Source organism: Rattus norvegicus, chromosome 10 (assembly GCF_021556685.1).
Source record: "Rattus norvegicus strain SHRSP/BbbUtx chromosome 10, alternate assembly SHRSP_T2T, whole genome shotgun sequence".
NCBI lineage: Eukaryota > Metazoa > Chordata > Mammalia > Rodentia > Muridae > Rattus > Rattus norvegicus.
Genome location: NC_141543.1, coordinates 65779664 through 65800125, shown reverse-complemented (window position 1 = coordinate 65800125; position 20462 = coordinate 65779664). Strand labels below are relative to the sequence as shown.

Here is a 20462-nt window from a genome sequence, read left to right as displayed (position 1 = left end):
CGCATGTGAGAGCAGAGCAGGAAGATCAGAGTCTAGTTGGAAGCAGGAAACATCAGGCTTCACAGAGAGTATTAAAAGAGTACAGATGATGAGAGGTTCATCACTTGGCTGGATATAATATTCCAAGTATAAGAATAGTACTGAAAAAGCCTAAAGGCTGAAGAGTCTCCTTTCATACACAGGACCTGCAATAAGACCAATACGACGACAGCAGAGGAAAGAAGATGGAAGGAAACAGAAGTGAATGGGGTAAAAAAGACATGCAGGGAAGTCCTCACAGGAAGTCCTTGTTAATAGGTTGCTACTGTAAATAAAACCAAAGCTAGTAAAAAATTCTGAACAGTGGATTGACATGATCTGATATGTTTAAAGGAATCCCTGCTTGACAAAGAGAGGTTTTGTATGTATGCTTGTATGTGCACAGGTTGTGCCTGTGTTTAGGAGAGGGAGCACCAGGAAGGTTGACAGGGGTTGGAGGAAGGTGTCTGTAACCAAGCCTTGACGACCTAAATTTGATCCCTTGAACCCATATGGTAGGAGAGAACGGACTCCTACCAGTTGTTTTCTGACCTCCATAAGTACCATAGTAAATTTGAGCATGTGCATGCACACATGCATACATGTGCAACAAACAAACAAACAAACAAACAAACAAACAAACAGTTTTAGGGGCTGAAAAAGAACTCAGCTGTTATGAGCACTGGTTGCTCTTCCAGAAGACCTGGATTTGATTCCTAGAACTCACACAGCAGTTCATGTCCATCTATAAATTCAGTTTCAGGGGATTTGAAGTCCTCTTCTGACCTCTACCTGAACCAGACACCCAAATGGTGCACATATATACATAAAAGCAAAACACCCATAGACATAAAATGTTTTTTCTTAAGTAAATGAACAAAAGGAACAATGAGAGATCACTTAGAAATTTCAAAAGTGGGCTGGGAAGATTAAGAGTACTAGCTACTCTTCCAGAGGATCTGAGTCCTGTTCCCAGCATCCACAGTGTGACTCACAGCCATCTCCTGTTTCAGGACCCCTGTCTGATGCCTTATGCTGATCTCTGCCTGCACCAGGGACACAAAGTGCACATACATACATACACGCAGGCAAAAGCACTTATGCATAAAGTAAAATATGTAGATCAAAATAGTTTTTAAAAGGTTTCAAAACTGTCTAGATTTTTCTCCCTCTCACACTTGAAGATTTAAGCACAATGGATAATTAGGTCATGTGTGCATGGAAGGTTTTTCTTCCACTGTGGAGTCTTGAAGAAATGTGGCAATGACCTGAGTGTGGACTCTTAGCAGGCATCTCAGAAATAAGTTACCAAACATTTCCCTGTGCTCTCTGCCCTGACATTAATTCTGGGCATCACCCTCTCTCAGGGGAGAGGTGAAAAGAGGTTATGCAGAGCAGACAGTGATAACAAGGTGATGTCACAGATGCGTCTCATAGAAGTCTCCAGTGAATTCAGCTCGTAATCACTCTCCAGTGATTTACTCTACCCTGCCAACGGCAGCTGGAGAAGAGAGGAAGAGAGCTGACGCAGCCTTCAGCCTTGGGCAGGCATTATGAGATCTTTTTCCCTCTGGCCCCTGCCAGCCCCTCCTCTCTTTTAACCACTGCTCCTTCCCTCAGAAGCCAAAGTGTGAACAGCACGTGTCTGGATTTTAGAAAGCTAACCAGCAGTTGGACTCCCAGCAGCGTGTCAACTGCTGCATCTGCTGCTGGCACTTGGGGCAAGGGATCACAGGGGCATTTTCTGAACATAAGCTTTAAAATGGGGAGTCTTAGATCTGAAGGGAGGACTTAACCAAGCTAAAAAGCTCCAATTACTGTAAATACATTCCAAAACATATGACTGTCTGCCTTCTAAAGAGGAAACTGAGACATGCAAGCAACCAAACAGCTCTAAGAACAGCAGCAGTCAAGAACAAAAGCACAGAGTACCCTGACTAATGGGAAGGATTTTATGGGCCAATAGGCTTCACCAGACATGTAATGTAGTGTGGCTGAAACAAGAGAGCCCTCTTTTCCAGATCACTAGCTCACACTCTCTTGGAAACAAATGATAGCCATCACTTCAGCTGCGGGCTTCTCCCTTGCCTTCCAGTACCTTTTTCTCTCACCCAATCAGCTCTTAGAGCAAGTGCCCTGCACACCAAACACTTCTGGGAAAAACCGACAATTATGAATCTGATCATTTCATCTGCCATAAGACAAGAATATAAATGGGCAGAGACTGGAAAAGAACAGAGGAAACTAAATGTCCTTGCCTCTCTGCATATGGGTGATCTAGTCACACTGATGTTAAACACAAAAGGGTCAAGTGTGGACTTGATGCCTGTCATCCCAACACGCAGCAGGCTGACTTGAGTACTAGACCAGCCTGTGCTACAGTCAGGATTTGTGATAAATAAATAAAATAATAAAAGAAAGAAAGAAGAGAGAAGAGAAAAAGGAACCACAGCATTTCACTGGTAAACTAAATATACAGAACCACTCCCTCAGAAACATAACAAACTAGTCAGGAAAACGTAATTTCAAAATCTTAGAAAGAACTGATGATGGCCGGTACAGAGGGCACACCTTTAACCCCACCACTCAGAAGACAGAAACAGACAGATCTCTTTAGTTCAAGACCACCCTGGTCTACAGACAACCAAAGCCACACGGAAAAACTCTAGTTTCAAAAAACACAAGTATCTTTTGAAAAAAAATTATGACATTATATTGTGTGTGTTAGGGGAGGTGTGGTGCTCAGAAGACAACTTTGGGGAGTTAGTTCTTTCCTTTTACCATCTACGTGGGACCTGAGGATTAAATTTGGGTTGTCAGACTTGAGAGTAACTATTTTTATCTGATGAGCCATTTTGCAGTCCTAAAACAGACTCTTTTAAAGATTAAATAAAGGTAGTATGGGTATACAATCTTGGACCTTGGGATATGTGTTACTTTATGGAGTTAAACTTTGGTTTTCAAAACTTTGTAAGCACAGAGACAAGAGAAGCTGAACTTGTATGGCATAAAGCTGAAGTTCCACAAGGCTGCATCTGAAGCACCCATTTCATATTATAGTATCTAAAGTAAGTATGTTTAATATTTTTTTTTTCGGAGCTGGGGACCGAACCCAAGGCCTTGCGGTTGCTAGGCAAGCGCTCTACCACTGAGCTAAATCCCCAACCCCTAATATATTTCAAAGAAATAAAAGATGAGCTTACAAATGCTCAGAGAACAAGAAATTATACAAAACAAAGTATATAACAACAGCCTACAGATAAAAATGTACAAAATAAGACTCTCAATGGAGCATACTTAGCAGTAGATTAAATATAGTTAAGTGAAAGTTTGATGAACTAGAAAAAAGTCAAGAAGATTATCTGGAATGTAGCAGCACACATGTACATGCATGTGCATGCACGCGCGCGCGCACACACACACACACAGATGTGGGGGCACTTAAACATCAAAGACAATGGAAGTGTGACATGTGTCTAATTAGAGAAAGCATGGGAGAAGAAATATTGGGTGGGGAAGGACTAAGGATTTCCTAAGACTTACAGGAAAAAAAATTTAAAGACTCATGAAACCCACCAAATTCCCCACTAGAAAATAAAACCCAAACCCAGACAACCACTAAATCCAAAGGTTTTGGTTTTTTTCTTACACTTATTTATCCATCCATACTGAACAGAATATACATGCCATGGCACATCTGTAGAGATCAGAGGACAACTTGCAGATGTTAGTTTTCTCCTTCTACCCTGTGAGATCTGGGAATAGAAAGAAAATTTCTTTTTTTCCTTGGCAGCAAGCACTTTTACCTTTGAACCATCTCATTAGCCTGACTTTGTTTGTTTGTTTTGTTGTTTTTAACACAAAAAGCATGGGGACAGGGGTTGTTTTTAAAAAAGAAATAAAAAAATAATTGACCTTATTCAGCAAAAGTGGGAACTCAAGACAGTAACTATTTAGGAGATGAGGTAAAACAAAGCCTTTTTCTGGCAAACAAAAAGCAATTCCCCAGCTCCGAAAAAAAGAAAAGAAAAGAAAAAAAAAAAAAAAAAGAAAAAGCAATGTTTTAGGCTGGGGAGATGGATCAGTGAAGTTTGAGGACCAGAGTTTATTATCTAAAGCACTCATGTAAAAGCTGGCCTGGCAGCAGGTATCTGCAACCATAATACTAAAAGAACAGAGGGGCTAGTTGGCCAACCAGTTCACTGAGCAAGCTTCAGGTTCCCTGAGAGTGTGTTTTAAACAAGGTGGAGAGTGATAGAAGAGGACACCCGGCATCAACCTCTACCTTCTACACATCACACAAAGTAATGAACATCTGAGTAAAGCACATACACACATAGACACATGCATGCACGCACGCAACAAAATTTTTCATCAAAGATCTTCACTAAATAAATTTTAAAGAATTCAGTCAAAAAACAATTGCAGGAAGAGTGTGAAATGGGGAGAAAATGTATAAAATAGGACAGAAGTAGTAGGACATACCTGGAACTCTAAAACAGGAGACTAAGAAGTTTGAATTTATTTAGACTAGGGAAACAGGGAAAAGTTTGACCTCAACAAAGAAACAATGAACTTATGTGGCTTGAAAGTAGAAAAGATATGAGAATATACAAAGCAAATAAATGAACAAATTCCCAGTGTTTTGTCGTGTGGCCCTTGCTTTGTTAGGGACAGCAGAAAAGTGCTGATTAACTTTTCCTCTTGAGGTGACTATGTATAATCCAGTTCCTAGCACAGTCACCTCCCCAGATGGACACTTTGAGCAGGGCTATGAAAGGAAGTAAACAAAACAAATCTCTCCAAAAGAAAGTAAGAGCTGAGTGGAACAGTGTCTGCCTAGATACGCAAAGTTCTGGATCCTTACACACGAACACAGAGGAACACAGGTAAGAAAGGAGCAACAAGTGGAAGCGCTGGGACCAACTGTAAAACTACAGATTCTGAGAGCTCTGACTAATAACAACTTGGTTTTTAAAACGGGCAAGAAGTCTAACTTACCAAGCAAGATACACACATAAGAAATCATCCATTAGGGAAATATAATTAAAACCAACATGAAAAAGTGACAGAACAGCTAAAACAGAGTTAACAGTGGGGGCGGGGTGACTCATGTCTTTAATCCTAGCATTCTGGAGGCGGAGGCAAGCAGATCTGAGTTCAAGGCCAACCTAGTCTACAGAGCAAGTTCTAAGACAGCCAGAGCTACACAGAGAAACCCTGTCTTGAAAAAAACCAAACCCAAACCAACCAACCAAACAAACAAACAAACAAAACCCCTACACTGACAATATCAGATATTTCGGCAAAGGTATAAAATGGGGCACTCAGGGCTGCGGTGCCTGTTAAGTACCGGCCACCAAGGACAGTGAGCAGTTTCTTAGTGGGTTAGATCTAGACCTTTGTGTGATCTAGCTAATGCAATCCTAGACATTCACATGAGAGATGAAAACAGTCACTCAAGAAATATATAAATCAGTGTGGCAGTTCATAATGGCTCAAAACTACAAACAATCCAAATGCTAACACATATTAGAATTATAAAACAAAACAAGACAAAACAAAAAAAGCAGGCCTGGAAAGAGGTTTAGGCGGTAGACATGGTTGTCATGGTTGTCAAACAAGCCTTACAATCTGAGTTTGATACCCAGAAGCCACTCCATGAAGAGAAGTCAGTCCACAAAGCTGTAGCATATGCATGCCCACACTCATGGATCATATATAGGACAACAGTAAATAAAAGGTTTAGATGCAGTATCTCTTTACAACACAGTACTATCTGGTAAGATAAAAGAATAAAATACCAACAAGATAGACCACATATACATCTGAAAAGCAATCTGCTGAGCCTGACACAAAGAAGCAAGCATTGTACGATTGCACTTATGTGAAACGCTAGAAAAGACAAAGCTAACTACAAGGAAAGAAAGCAAATCAGTGCTCGCCCAGGGTCGGAGATAGAGATGAACACATGGGCTCAACAAGAATTGTATTGGGGGGCTGGAGAGATGGTTCAGTGGTTAAGAGCACAGACTGCTCTTCCAGAGGTCCTGAGTTCAATTCCCAGCAACCACATGGTGGCTCACAACCATCGTAATGGGATCCGATGCCCTCTTCTGGTGTGTCTGAAGAAGTGACAGTGTACTCGCATATATAAAATAAACAAATAATGCTTTCTTAAAAAAAAAAAGCATTATATAGGATAATGAAAATGTTTTTTATTTTGGTTTGATTTTTCAGTACAAAGTCTCTTTGTGTAGCCTTGACTATCCTTGAACTAACTCTACAGATCAGGTTGGCCTTGAATCTACGGAGATCCCACTGCCTCTGCCTCCAGAGTACGGGGATTAAAGCTGTATGCCACTACAGCCTGGCTGTCGTGCAGCTTGACTGCCATTGTGGATTTGGTTTAACACTTGTATCACGTTAACTGGGTTCCCAAAATTGCACAGGATTCCACACGTTAAGACTCCATATGTAAGATGCTGAGCATCCCTATCCCCAGTTGGCTTTGATTGGTTTAAAAAAAAAAGTTGCTGGAAGTCAAGGGCTGGACAGGGAGACAGAGGCCGGACTTTAGGGTTTGCAGGCAGGGGGACCGAGGGAAAAAGGGAACCACCATGCCAGGAAAGCAGAAAGATAAGGCCTGAGAAGTGCAAGAGAGGAACAACCAGCATGTAAGAGCCCAGGGTCACGGCCCAGGAGGGCTGCAGGCCTGGGCCTGGGGCAGCCAAGAAGGAATACAGGATTTAATAAGTATTAAGGAATATTGGAGGGACATTGTGCTAACCACATGCAGGCTTAGGAGTGGACCTGCCATTGAGCTGCGTAGGGCATATTAAGACATAAAGCCATGGGTGTGATTCAGGACTCTAGAACATTGGGGCGGGCAGAGAGGAACTCGTGCTGCGCCGCCTGGGCCGTCGGAGTGGCGCTAATCACCTACTGCGACAGACTGTGGTAGCTACTTGGGTACAGATGCTAACCAAGCCTGGTGCTAAGAAATATTTATTAAAGTATTCACCAGCAATCATCACCTCAGACAAGCACAAATGAAAATTACTTAAGATTTTATCTTACTCCAGTCAGAATGGCCAATAATTAGAAAATAAAGGATGATGATGGAGAGATAGTTTTGTGATTAAAAGCACTTGTTACTCTTGAGAGGACCCGGGTTCAGTTCCCAGTCCCTCAGCACAGCTAATGCCAGTTCCAGAGGATTCAATACGCAATTCTGACCTCTTTGGCACTGCAGGCAAAACTCTCAATACACATAAAATAAAACTAAATCCTAAAAAAAAAGATAGAAAACATTAGTTGAGGGCTGGAGAGATATCTGACTGCTCCACCAATGTCCTGGGCCTTCCCAGCAACCTCATAGTAGCTCACAATGATATGCAATGGGATCTGATGCCATCATCTGGTGTCTCTGAAGACAGCTACAGTGTACTCAAATACATAAAATAAATAAATAAATCTTTAAAAAGTACTAAAAAAGGAAGAAAGAAAGAAAAAGAAGAAAACATTAGCTGAGCACAGTAGCTCAAACTTTTAATCCTAGCACTGGAGAAGCAGAGGCAGAAACTCTTAGTTCAAGGCCAGTTTAGTCTACATAATGAGCTCCAGGCCAGCCAGGATAACACAGTGAGATCCTGTCTCATAAAACAAAATAAAGACAACAAATGCTGGCAGGGGTATGGGGAACGGGGAGTCTAATGAACGAACTATTAGTGGAAGTGGAAACTGGTATAGCCTTTATGGAAATCAGTATGGACGTTCCTCAAAACACTAGAAATAGACCTACCATATACATGCATACCACTCCTGGGCATCCACAGAACTCTCTTATCCTACTACAGACACATATTTTCATCCATGTTTATCATGCTCTGTTCATAACAGTTAGGATAGGCTTAGATGTTCATTAGCTGATGAATTGATAATGAAAATGTGGTACCTACATACAGTGGAATTTTACTTAGCTGTAAAGAAAAATGAAATTGGTCTGGAGAGATGGCTCAGCAGTAAAGAGCACTGACTCTTCCAGAGGTCCTGAGTTCAATTCCCAGCAACCACATGGTGGCTCACAACCATCTGTAATGGGATCCGATGCCCTCTTCTGGTGTGTCTGAAGACAGTTATATATACTACTTATATATAAAAATAAATAAATCTTAAAAAGAAAAAGAAAAGGGAAATCACAAAACTTTCATGTAAATTAATGGAGCTTAGGAACATTATACTCTGAGGAAACCCAAAGCCAGAAAGACAAATGTTGCATGTTCTCACTTACATATGGATCTTAGCTTTGAATGTCTAGATTTGTTTGTTTAACTTTGAAATACCTGTAGAATCCAGGAAGCTAGAAAAAAATTATTGATGGGGAGGGACAAAACTATCTTAAAAGAGGGTGGATAGCAGAACACAGGAAAAAGGGGGAATAGTGGGGAGGGAGGTATAAAGTATAAGGGAGAGGAACTGGAGAGTGAGACAAGGAATAGGGTTGGGGAGGGAAAACTAACACTAAGGACCTTTGAAAAAGACATGGAAGAGCCTCTCTCTCTCTCTCTCTCTCTCTCTCTCTCTCTCTCTCTCCCTCCCTCCCTCCCTCCCTCCCTCCCTCCCACCCACCTTCCCTCCCTCCCTCCCTCTCTCCCTCCAATTCAAATAAAGTAACTGGACTTACTCTATAGAGCAGATTACGCTCATCACAGAAGCCATAGAATGCAAACCCCATTGTCAGGTATGGGATACCTCCCCTTGAGTTGGACAGAGGAGCCCTGGAGGCCCCCCGAAATAATTCAGGCTATTGGCATTGCTCTTGTTTGCCCACCATAACTGAATGTGAGGCCCTACTGGTGAAACACTACACACACTGGACACAGAACATAGAGACATAAAATTGATATTGGCTAGAAAACCCCCTTCTTGCTGACTAGCGTTCATGGTACTAGAAGGTGTTATATGATCTGCTGGGTGGGGGTGGGGGAAGTCATCAACCATTTTAACTAGTCACAAACCTATTGACCTACAATTAAAGAGACGTGGCAAGATGTGCTATTGGTGCAACAGTGGCAAGAATGCTCTAAGTGCTACCACTCACCTGACTGCACGTAAGGTCCACTCCACAGGGGAAACACATGCATGATACTGTAAATCCGGCCAACAACCCATAGCTGGGGAAATCACAGGCCCCAAGGGTAAACCTACTACTGTTTCTCAGCTAAATGGACATAGTATTAAACTGTCCTCTGAATTCACATGTCTGTACCCACAGACATAGATTAGGGTACATCTCATACCTCAACAGAGAAGTTTCTTTGTGCACTGGAGGGTTACACAGAAACTTACAAGGGTCCAAGTGGAGAGAATGTGCATCAGTGGAGTGTTCAGTCACAAATAGGACATCCCCTGCCAGGACACAAGGACTATCAAGGAAGGGAGAGGGGGCAAAATTTAAATAAGCAGACAGAGAGGAAAACAGTAAAACAGTATCTTCTGGACATTCCAGAACTACTGCACTCATGAACTCACAACAGCTGTAGATGCCTGCATACGACTTATAAACAATCAAGCCAGTTGATATTCTAGCACGAAGGGAAAAGGGGTTTATAAACCAACCCCTCATTATCAAGGAGCCATGGACTGCTGACAGCTTCTGTGGGATAAAGACTCAATTTTATTTAAGGGTGTGGTGCTTGATAGGTGCACCAAACTCAGTGCATGGCACCACACGGAGGAGGACATGGACAGCACAAATTATATTCAATGGGGTATTTAGAAAATAAATGTGTCAGTATACAGCATTCCTAGCATTCAGGAGTTGGATCTCTGTGAGTTCAAGGCTAGCCTGAACTATAGAGCTAGTTCCAGGACAGCAAAGGATACAACATGCAAACAAGAACAAAGGATACAAAGTCAAAGTCGGTGGAATATGAAGGTAGGGAATAGAACCAGGAAGAGTAGGGGTAAATATGATCAAAATATAGTATATGACATATCCAAACACAGTATTTGATGTATAGTTTTTATGCAAACTATAAATTTAAACTTGAACTAGGCCTTTATTTCTTTTTTTAAAGATTTATGGGGTTGGGGATTTAGCTCAGTGGTAGAGTGCTTGCCTAGCAAGCGCAAAGCCCTGGGTTCGGTCCCCAGCTCCGAAAAAAAGAAAAAAAATTATTTATTTTTATTTTATTTTATGTGTATAGGTATTTTGCCTGCACACATACATATGGGCACCATGTACATCCCTGGTGCCATGGATCCCCTGGAACTAGAGTTATATATAATTGTGTAGTGCTAGGAATTGAACCCAGGTCCTCTAGAAGAGTATCCAGTACTCTTAATAGCTGAGCCATTTCTCCAGCCCCATATATTTTTAACAAAAAAAGGCCCATTAAAAAATCTAATAAATCAAGCTTTAAATATATATTTGGGACTAGGAATTTGGGTCAATGATAGAGTGTTTACCGAGATGTACTAGGCCCTGCATTTGAGTGCCACTGAAGAATAAGTAAATAAATTGGGGAAAAAGAAGGGAAAAGGTGGCCGCAAACCCTGCTGCCCAAATTCCCCTATATAGTATTTCTCCTTTGGTGCAAGTCTTTCTAAGCAGAGAAAAAGATGCCAAATTGAGAATTAAATGGCAACAAAAACCAAATATACCACTTAGCATAATCATTGTCAAACAATGGAATATTGCACCTTTTCATGACACCAACCAGCCATGGACACTAAACCACACTGTTATTGTCAGGTAATCAGACATCATTTCCTTAATAGATATGCTAAGAGTAAGCTTAATTTTATTGGCATGATTGAATTTCCTCATTTAACTTTTCACTACCGTTTCTCTTTCCTTAGCCTGAAGCATAATTCATTCTGAAAACAAAAGAGACACTGGAACTCAGAACTGGAAAAATAGGTGAGTCCCTTGACACGTCTATTTCTGTCACTCTTGTCTTCATTTTTAGGAACTTCAGTCACAGCTACAATCAGAATGCCAAGGAACGGAGCCTGTAAACAGCCTGTTGACAAGAGGCTCCTCCAGACTGCTTTCCCAAGCCCAACCTCTTATGAAAGGTGGATTTCCTCTGTACAGTTGCTCTGTCAAGCAGAGGACCAGACACTTCATACATTCTGCTTGAGTAAGACTTAGAAGTGACTTGGAAGAGAGAACAAACTGTTCTTCCTAAAGTATAGGGATAGTATATGCTGAAAGACAAATTCTGATTGTGAAATGAACTTCTCAAGCGTAGCCACCTACCACACATAATTAATGGCATGAAGAAGCTCATGCCCACAGGTTAAACTGTTAGTGCCAGGTAGGCAGCTGTAGTTCTCAATTTCCCCAAGACACCCATGTATCACTTCCTCTACATCCTGCAATTCAAGAATGTTAATAACATAAGGCATGTATGTACTAGGCATAGTGATGCACACCTGTCATCCTAGTACTCAGGAGGTGGTGTGGGAGTATTTCTTGAGACCAGTCTGGGCTATAGAATGAGCTGCAGTCTCAAAACACAAAAACCAAACCAAACCAAAAGCAAACACAAAAGTTCATGAAATAAAAGCCAGTCTAACTTTGCCTCAATTCTAACCCCTAAATGTTCCCTTAGCAACATGAGTGTGCAAGAAGACACAGACACACACACACACACACACACAGACACACACACAAACATGCACGCGCGTGTGCGCATGCGAATGAAGTGTCTCTTGGGTGCCCTCTTGCCGCTACTATGGCTCTTCTGCAGGGCTGAAATGGAGTCATACTCTATAAACTAATAGAGAAGGGAAAAGAAAAGGCCAGGGCACAGAAAAGGGAAGTTATTCCAATGGTGGCCAATGAGTAACATCCAGTGATTTATAGGAAATATAATCCAATAATACAGTAAAATAAAACAGTGTGCCTGAGATGGTTTTGATTTAAAAAAATTATAAAACTTATTTTTAAAAAGAGTGGGGGCACTGGGGGAAGTCCAGATTGGAATAAATTGGGCACAGATGGGGGATGCAAAGTGGTTTCCATGATGCCCTACCACAAACGTTACTTCAGTTACTTGTCTTCGAGAATCTAGTTTTATTTCTATAAATTATATTTTTTTAATGAAAGTTCTTCAAGTATTTGTGGTTAAGTTTAACAGTTTACCTTCTAGCTTCTTATCAGCTACCCAGACAGCTACTGAAGTATTAGCACTGAGATACACGAAGAAGGCCTTTTCTTCTTTTCGGCTCAGAACGCTATAGACATGTGACATCACTCCAGGAACTGCCCATCTAGCCACCAATGTTGGCTACTAGCCAAGCAAGGCATACAGCTTTCCTAGAGCCATGGCCTTCAACTTCTTGCATTCAACAAATACCTGTATCTAAGGAATACCAGTCTAAGGACCCCCAAATATCCCATCCTAACAAATGTATCTGTCAAACGTATCTGTCTCCAATCATCTCGCAGACAGTACTAGGATTCCAAGATAACTATAATACCACAGGGGTAGGATCTTGCATAAGGCTCATGATTGAGAAAGTTAGTATCCCCAAAACCTAATGTAGGGGAAGGACACCATTCTCTCTACCATAGTTTTGCGCCTCTATTTTGTCTACTACTGTATCCACGGCTTTTAAATACTCCAAGTCTATAATAAAAGCACATTTAAAAAGTAAACACAATAAAGTGTTAGCAAGCATATTATGTGTACTCCTGACCTACTGTAGAAGAAGGTAGTTCTTGAAAAGGGAGCATAAAATACAAGAATGACCTATGGTGGTACTTCAGGACTGGAGGCCATCAGCGAAGGACACATTTTTTTAAGGAAGGACATCTCTGTCGATCTCAAAATCATAATTCTGACCCATCTATGGAAATGGCTCTTGCACAGACAAAAGATCTAACTTCCTTGTGGGCTAGAAAATCACCTCTGCTTCAGGCTGGAATGCTCTTCTCCACAGAATCCAGGAACTGACATATGTAAACACCCACCCAGAAGGACACATCCAAGAGGGAATGGAAAGAAAAAGGATGGTCCAGATGTTCTGTAACTTACAATGACTGCCAAATCACCGTGGACCCAAAGCACCTGGGAGGCCAGGCTGTGTCAGGCCTTACTTCCTGGTTTCAGACAGCCAGGGACCTGTGGCTGGGTGGTGACTATGACAGCCTGCAGACTGGACAGGAGATAAAGAGTTAGAAGGGCACCAGCTGACAGGACTTGGGGGCTGAGCACGCAGAGCTGGATTTATCGCTTCCTTACTCATAAAAATGTGATTCAAAGTGCTGCTGATTAGTGAAGGATTTAGACCGTTACCCTCTCCCCAGCCCTTTTTTCTCTCCACCCCCGGCACAGATGCTGCTACTCAGCCACAACACCCCCTTCTTGCCACTGTCCGTGCAAGCACAGCACAGGGGCCCAGAGAAGATGACTCATGTGCTGGGAAATGGAAAAGTGCATCTTCCCACCAACCAGCCCTGCTGAGTGCTCTGTTCACCCCTATCCCAATGGCAGCCCACACAGTGGGGTCTGGATGGCTGCCTCAGCTGCACACCGGGTACTTGGCAGCACGTCCGCAGAGCTCTGTGTCCCAGTTGAGTGTTATATCCTGTGGCCTGGGCTGTTTTCCCCGAACCACCCTTGGAGCCTGTGACCACCTCAGTTCAGGCTCCTCTTGCCTCATGGAGGTGAGAGCCAGGGCAAGGGCAGTAGAGGGAGTAGGGCCATAGGCCTTTGCTTGTCATTCCTGACTAAAGGATCCACCTTATGACCAACTACAGAAAAGATCTACAAAAGTATCTTGGCCTCAAATACACAGGAGTCCTTCTCTATCCTCACCTTCCTTTCACCCATATTTTCTTAACCTTTATGTAACAGCTACAAGAAAAAGACTCACTGGTGGTCTATGAAAAGTCTAGGGTATTCCTTTCCACACACCCAAAGGTATTGAAAACAGGTTCTTTACATTCATGCCTACAGAGATCATAGGTCATTTGTTGCTGAACTATGTGCCCCAACTCTCTAGCTCACACGGCAGTGGTGGCTTGGGTAGGAAAGCAGAAAATGAACACAGGGGCAACTGGAGGCCCTGCTTATAGAGCCCAGTGAGCAGACAGTGTTACTATGCAGTTCTGGCTAGCCAGGAACTCGATAAGTAGACCAAAATTAAAGGCGTGTGCCACCACACCCCGAGAGCTTCCTTCTTAGTAGCAAAATTTCCCTCCCTTTAGGACTGCACAGCCTCACTAGGGCAGTACTTTACAAACTTTTTTATTTCCTTCTTCTTAGAAACCAGTGCTGTCCCTTAAGGCTCCCAGCCTTCTTGCAACCCCACTCAAACAGCCACCTTGGCAAAAACTGGCCAAACTGTGAAGGTTCCTACGTCTCTGGGTCTTGCCCACTGCTGAGCATTCTGGATGCTGTATAAGTCAACCTCATGGGGAGATGTCTTCCAGGATTAAGATGTGACTAAAAACCCGGGCAGACCAGCTAAGAAGCTTCTCAAGTCCCAGGAGAATCCCTATTTGTAGGGAAAGAGCAGCATGCTCAGACATTAGGGAAGTTCCCCACCAGCAGCAAGTTGAACATAGAACCTAATAGCGACAGGCAGGGAAGCAGATAGACTGCAGGTGAGAGGAGAAATTTCTGAGAAAAGGTACACACAAAGAGCCAATGGCACTGTCCAGAGACTTTACATCTGCTTTATGACACAGTCTCTATGGAGCAATTCCTACTTCCTGGCACTGCAGATAAGGATCTGACCAAACATGCTCTGTTGATGCTCTGGAATGACTCCTTGGCAACATGTTGTAAAGAAACACAAAATAATGTCACTCATACTGTATATTTCTATCAAGTCAAGCCATAGCAGCCTTACCTAAGTGAGGTAGAGGGAGGGGGAGGAATCCTAGTAACATCCTTCAAATATGACATGGTCATCAGAACATTTTAAAATCCTGCCAATCTGCCCTTCCCTCCTCGCCTCCCCGCCCCATACCAAAAAAAGTGTTCAGAAAAACACTTCAGAATGCATACCAGTACACTGGCCAAATTCTGGGCCTGGTGGTTTTGTGCTTCCAGATTTGAGTCACCAAAGCTCATCAATTCTCTGTTCTTACTCTCTGGCAGGGTCCCATAAGGGATATCCCACAGGGAACTAGACTTTTCCATATTGAACAAACAGGGTACACAAGTCCAGAAACAGCAATTCCCAATCCCTGCCAAGCATACGGTCTCCGGAATGAAACATTTCAGCAATGCCTCTCTCTTGGGAGAAGTCCTGGGTATGCAGCCTCTAAGAGGCCTTGCTGCTGCCATTAGCATAGCCAGATGTGCAACAGCATCTCTGGATTTTTAAATTAAACTTTATACTTATAAACCTCTCCTAAGCACTACAGAGTCTTGCAGAATTTAGAGACTAAAATAAAGATCTAAGAAGCAGCAGAAGGGAGAAGTAAGTGTGTGTGTGTGTGTGTGTGTGTGTGTGTGTGTGTGTGTGTGTGTGAGAGAGAGAGAGAGAGATCTGTCTGCATGTCTGTGTTTCTGTTTTTCTGTGTATGTCTGTGTATGTGGAGATGGGATTAGTGATAAGGTAGCAGAGAAAAGATATGAAATCACCTCTGTCTAGATGGAAGAACTGGATTTCCCTTACCTTTCAACTGGGAATTATGTACAGCAAACATGTTGATGGTCATGAGCTGCAGCATACGAGTGCTTCCAATAGGAGATGGGCTGTGCTGCAGCAATACTTGGAACTCCTTAAGGACCTTCTCAGCCACTGCAGGGAATGTCTCCATCCTACAAATGCAGGGATCCCATTATTGAGGCACACCCTTAAAAGCACTCAGAAGAACAATTTCCCTCTCCCAAGCACACAACTAACACCAAGGAATTTCCTTTGCTACCTACCCCACAGTTTTGCACATATAGAAGAAAAAAAGAACAAAGTACTCAAAGTTTGGGGACGGAAACAACTCAATTACTGGATAAACAGCTATAAGTCATTACATTTTGGCAGGCTATTTCTTAACCTCACATATTAAATAGATTCAAACTGACAAGAGTTTCTGTTTGAAATGGGTTTTCTAAACAGTGAACCTATTTCCTTTAAACTCTTAACACCTACACCATCCCTAAGTCTCCATTATGAAAACTGTGCCCTGTGAAAAGGATCTAATCACACAAAAGATTCTTTTCTTTTTTTTAAAGACTTATTTATTTATGTGAGTACACTGTCACTATCTTCAGACACACCAGAAGAGGGCATCAGTTCCCATTACAGATGGTTGTAAGCCGCCATGGGTTGCTGGGAATTGAACTCAGGACCTCTGGAAGAGCGGTCAGTGCCCTTAACCACTGAGCTATCTCTCCAGCCCAAAAGATTTTTTAAAGAATTACCTCAGAAACAAGACATGGTGGACCATGCCTGTAAACCCAGCACTTGAATAGTTGAGGCAAGAGAATCTCAAGTTCAAAGTCAGACAAGAACACACAGCAATAGCTTGTCTAAAATTTAAGAATAAAAAGGAGGAAAAGGCAAGAGCATTGCTCTGCCTTCTTAGTCACTATCACACTCACTCCCACCCTCAGGTCCCAAACTGTCCCTTGAAGGAACCCAAACCTAGGGCTCCCAAGGGTCTGTTCCCAGCCTTCCTGTGCTGCTATCCTCCCTCTCACAAGCCTCTGTTCATCAGGTCTGTATGTTTCAGTCCAGTGGAAATACAATGCCCTGGCCAACTGCCACTCCCAATACAGGAAGAGCCTGTAATGTAGGGAGGCAGAAATCCAGCCAGTGACCTAGGGCTTCTAAGGAGAGGTCATTCAAACCAGTGCTTGCCAAATGTGGCCACTGGATCCTAAACAGTGGTGCATGCCTGGAGCTCCTTTGGCAACAAGGAGTAAACCACAGCTGAAATCCTCTGAAATAAAAAGCAAACTCAAACTTGGTGCTAGAGAGAGAAACCAGGCACACAAGCCTTAGGGCTATGCTGAACAATTCGTGGTCAGCAAAGTATCTTTTCCACCCCCACCCCCACCCCATCAAATTGCTTGTGGTACTCTGAGGGGTGCAGTGGGGAACAGCTCTAGGTTGGATTAATAAATAGCTTCTGGAAAGCCAAGGCAGATCATCCTTCTGAAATCCTGGAAAAAGGTGGTGTGAGTTTTGCCCCAACCTTAGTCTTTTCATTGAATAGCATCCTTCCCTGATAAGAAAACCCCAGACTTTATCAATTTTTGGCAATCTTCATACCTTTCCTTTGGATGGCAACTTGTACTGCTGACCCTCTGGTGCCCAGAAGTCATTCCACAGCTATGAGTCAATCACAGTTTACTCCAGTCCGCCTCTGCTCAACTGTTCTCATTTTCACTGGCACAAAACATGCCATGCGTTTACTTCCCGCACCCCCATGCCATTTTAAGTGCCTGCCCCAAATCAAAACAAAGCAAAACAAAACAAAGCAAAAACTGTTTCCCTCTAAAAAACTTCAGAGCTGCTTTAGCTCTTGATAGACTAGGAATGGCAGGGAGTGATGTTTGTGGCTGGATTGGATCCATTTTTCCCCATGGGCTATAACAAAGGTTTCATTTTAAATCCTGACACTGTGCAGCACTCTCTCAATGGAGGTGGGGAGGGGGCTAGTACTTCTCATTACAAGAAGAGCAGAGTTCACTCAGTAAGAAAAGCAGCCACGCTGGGCTAGTTTCAGGGCCATGTGTCTCTGTGTTGAAAGGAAGTAGAGCGCCAGCACAGAATGACAGGACAGAAGTGTCACATGGGACATGTGTCTGAGGAAGCCTCTTCCCTGGGGTAGGAACTGAAACAGATCCATTAACACTCCGTGGTCAGACTAAAGTCTCAAACGAGTACAAGTCAAATGTTCACATTCTTTTTTTCCGAAACGTAAAACAACTCCCCAAAAACCTTCCTTTGATTAGCACAACATAATTAAAGAATCAATGGTTAAGAACGTAGATTAGTTCCATACATCAAATATAAGAAAATATGACTCATTCCCAGAACCAAGGAAGCATTCTGTGAGTTTGAGGCTGGTCTTACTACAGAGCAAGTTCTAGCCCAGCCAAGGCTACTGAAGAGACCCTGTCTTAAAAACAGAAACTGAGAATCTGTTGGGTGGCTGTGGAGGAGAGTTACTCTGACAAAATGAAGTGTTGTTAAGCAACAAATGGGAAAAATCACCTTGCCAGAGGCAGGAAGATCTCTGAGTTCAAGGCCAGTTTGGTCTACGTAGTGTTTTCCAGGACAGCCAGGACTATAAGAGAGAGACCCTGTCTCAAAACAAACAAACAAACAAAACCCACAACAAACAAAAAGTCATCTTTCCAGGATTCAATAATGAATACAAATCTGTTTCAAAAAATTTGTAACCAAAATTCTTTCTGATTTTGGTTTGAAACTATAAGTAGTTTCATGTATTTTTCTTTGAGAAATATCTTTATGCCTTACCTACATATTACAAAAAATTTATAATAAAACTAACATAATGATGGTATATAATTTACATATATTTTGAGTGCACTGTCTGTGTACAAGCACACACAAATGCAAAACCCAGACTTGTACATGATGGCATATGCCTGAAATGTTAGCAATGAGAAGGCCCAGGCAGGAGGATAGTTGAATTTGAGGCTAGCCTGGGATATTACATAGTGAGACTCTATCTTGAAACAAAATAAACAATAAACAGAAATGGAGGGCACCCACAAAATTATGTTTTTACAAATGCCTGTATAATCACGCGAACAGGCATAGAAGGACATGTCTAACGTGCTCTCTTTGGAGGGCGCAGGATGGAGATGGGGATGAGGGGGGCAGAGTGGAGCCGTAGCTATAGCCTTAACCTGAGCTATAGCTTTGGAGTTTGTAAGAGTTTCTGATGTTACCTCTGAAATAATTAAGAATTTAAGATGAGAAGAAAGAACAGGAGCAACAACAATAAAGGGGGAAAAGGAAGGAAACAGAAAGTGTCAGAAGCACCTCACCGGCAGACACTGCAGGGACAGTGTGTTGGCATCCAGCCCCTGGGAACTTGAGAAACTGAGACTGGAGGACTGTTGCGAATTCAAGGCCAGTCTGGGCTAGCTATGGAGTTCAAGAACAGCTGGACTACAGCATGAGACAAATAAATAATGAACAAAACAAACAACCGAAACCATCAGAAAGCACCTCCTCCATCAGTGCTGCCTGTAAAGGGACCACTGACTTCATACTCACATGAGAGAAACCACAACACACATCCAGTGAATAACTGTAAAGCAGTTTAACGTGATACTCTCATGCACACACACAGATGACCCTAAAATATACACTAAGCATTAAAGGTAATATGAGGAAGTTAGTTGGGCATAGTAGCTTTAATCTTAGATCTGCCTTGGAAAGCAGAGGCAGGCAGATCTCTGTGAGCTCAAGACCAGACTGTTTTACACCATGATTTCCAGGACAGCCAGAACTACAAAGTGACACAAACAAACAAACAAAAAACAATGAATATGAGTAACTACATTGTAAAATATAAAAAAAATTCCTCTATCATGAAGACTTCTGAGTTTGGTATTTAAAGACATTTAGTAATTTTACAAATTATAAAGTACAAATCCTGACTTTTAAAGAACTCAAATCTAAAATACACACATAGGTCTTTACATTCCAAGGCCATGAAGCTGTGCAAATGGCGTGCTGAGGCAAGCGAGCACACACTCCAGTGGTGACGTTAACCAAGGCAGGAAGAGGAAGCAGATTATTCTAGCTGTCGGAATTCAAGAGTCCACACTACCAGTCTCCTGCTTCTGATCTCTCTCAAGAGGCCAAGTACAGGTCTGAGCCATCTATCAGAAGCCTTCAGGCAACCCTGACTGTTTCCTCTTCTAGAGTCCAAGAGGACTCAGCTCCTATTCTTTCAAATCTAAGACCAAGCATTTTTACAGCACACACTTCACTGACTTACATGGCTTACTTGTGATCTCTAGAGACAACTTGTCTTGTTGGGACAGCAATTTCATGAGACCAATCTTTCAGACAATACTGGGACCCAGACTCAGACAGTGACTAACAGGGCAGACTCAATCCCTCAGATGCTGAGGACACAACTGGGCTAGATAACATTTTCTGCAGAAAACAACAACAACAACAAAAAAAAAAAAAAAAAAAAAAAAAACAGGAGTCCCATCTTTTCTCAACTTCTTAATTCTTTAAAAACTTAAAACTTCCCAGAACAAAAGAAAAAAATTTTTAATTAAACCATGTCACAGGGTGATGAGAGAAAACATCATATTGCTATAGAACACAGGGACTAGAATGAACCTTAGCAACAATCTATTTAAGAGGGCTAGAGAGACGGTTCAGTGGTTAAGAGCACTGACTGCTCTTCTAGAGGTCCTGAGTTCAATTCCCAGCAACCACATGGTGACTCTCAACCATCTGTAATGGGA

At 42.3% G+C, this 20462-nt stretch overlaps 1 protein-coding gene across 2 annotated transcripts in view; it reads right to left on the bottom strand.

Moving 5' to 3' along the window:
* Nucleotides 1-20462, bottom strand: part of Smg6 (SMG6 nonsense mediated mRNA decay factor) — a 228202-nt gene that overhangs the window by 153225 nt on the left and 54515 nt on the right. For both annotated transcript variants that reach the window (NM_001105808.1, XM_087570563.1), the window contains exon 10: nt 15667-15812. In NM_001105808.1, coding sequence (NP_001099278.1) covers nt 15667-15812 — 146 coding nt within the window. The remainder of the gene's footprint in view (nt 1-15666; nt 15813-20462) is intronic.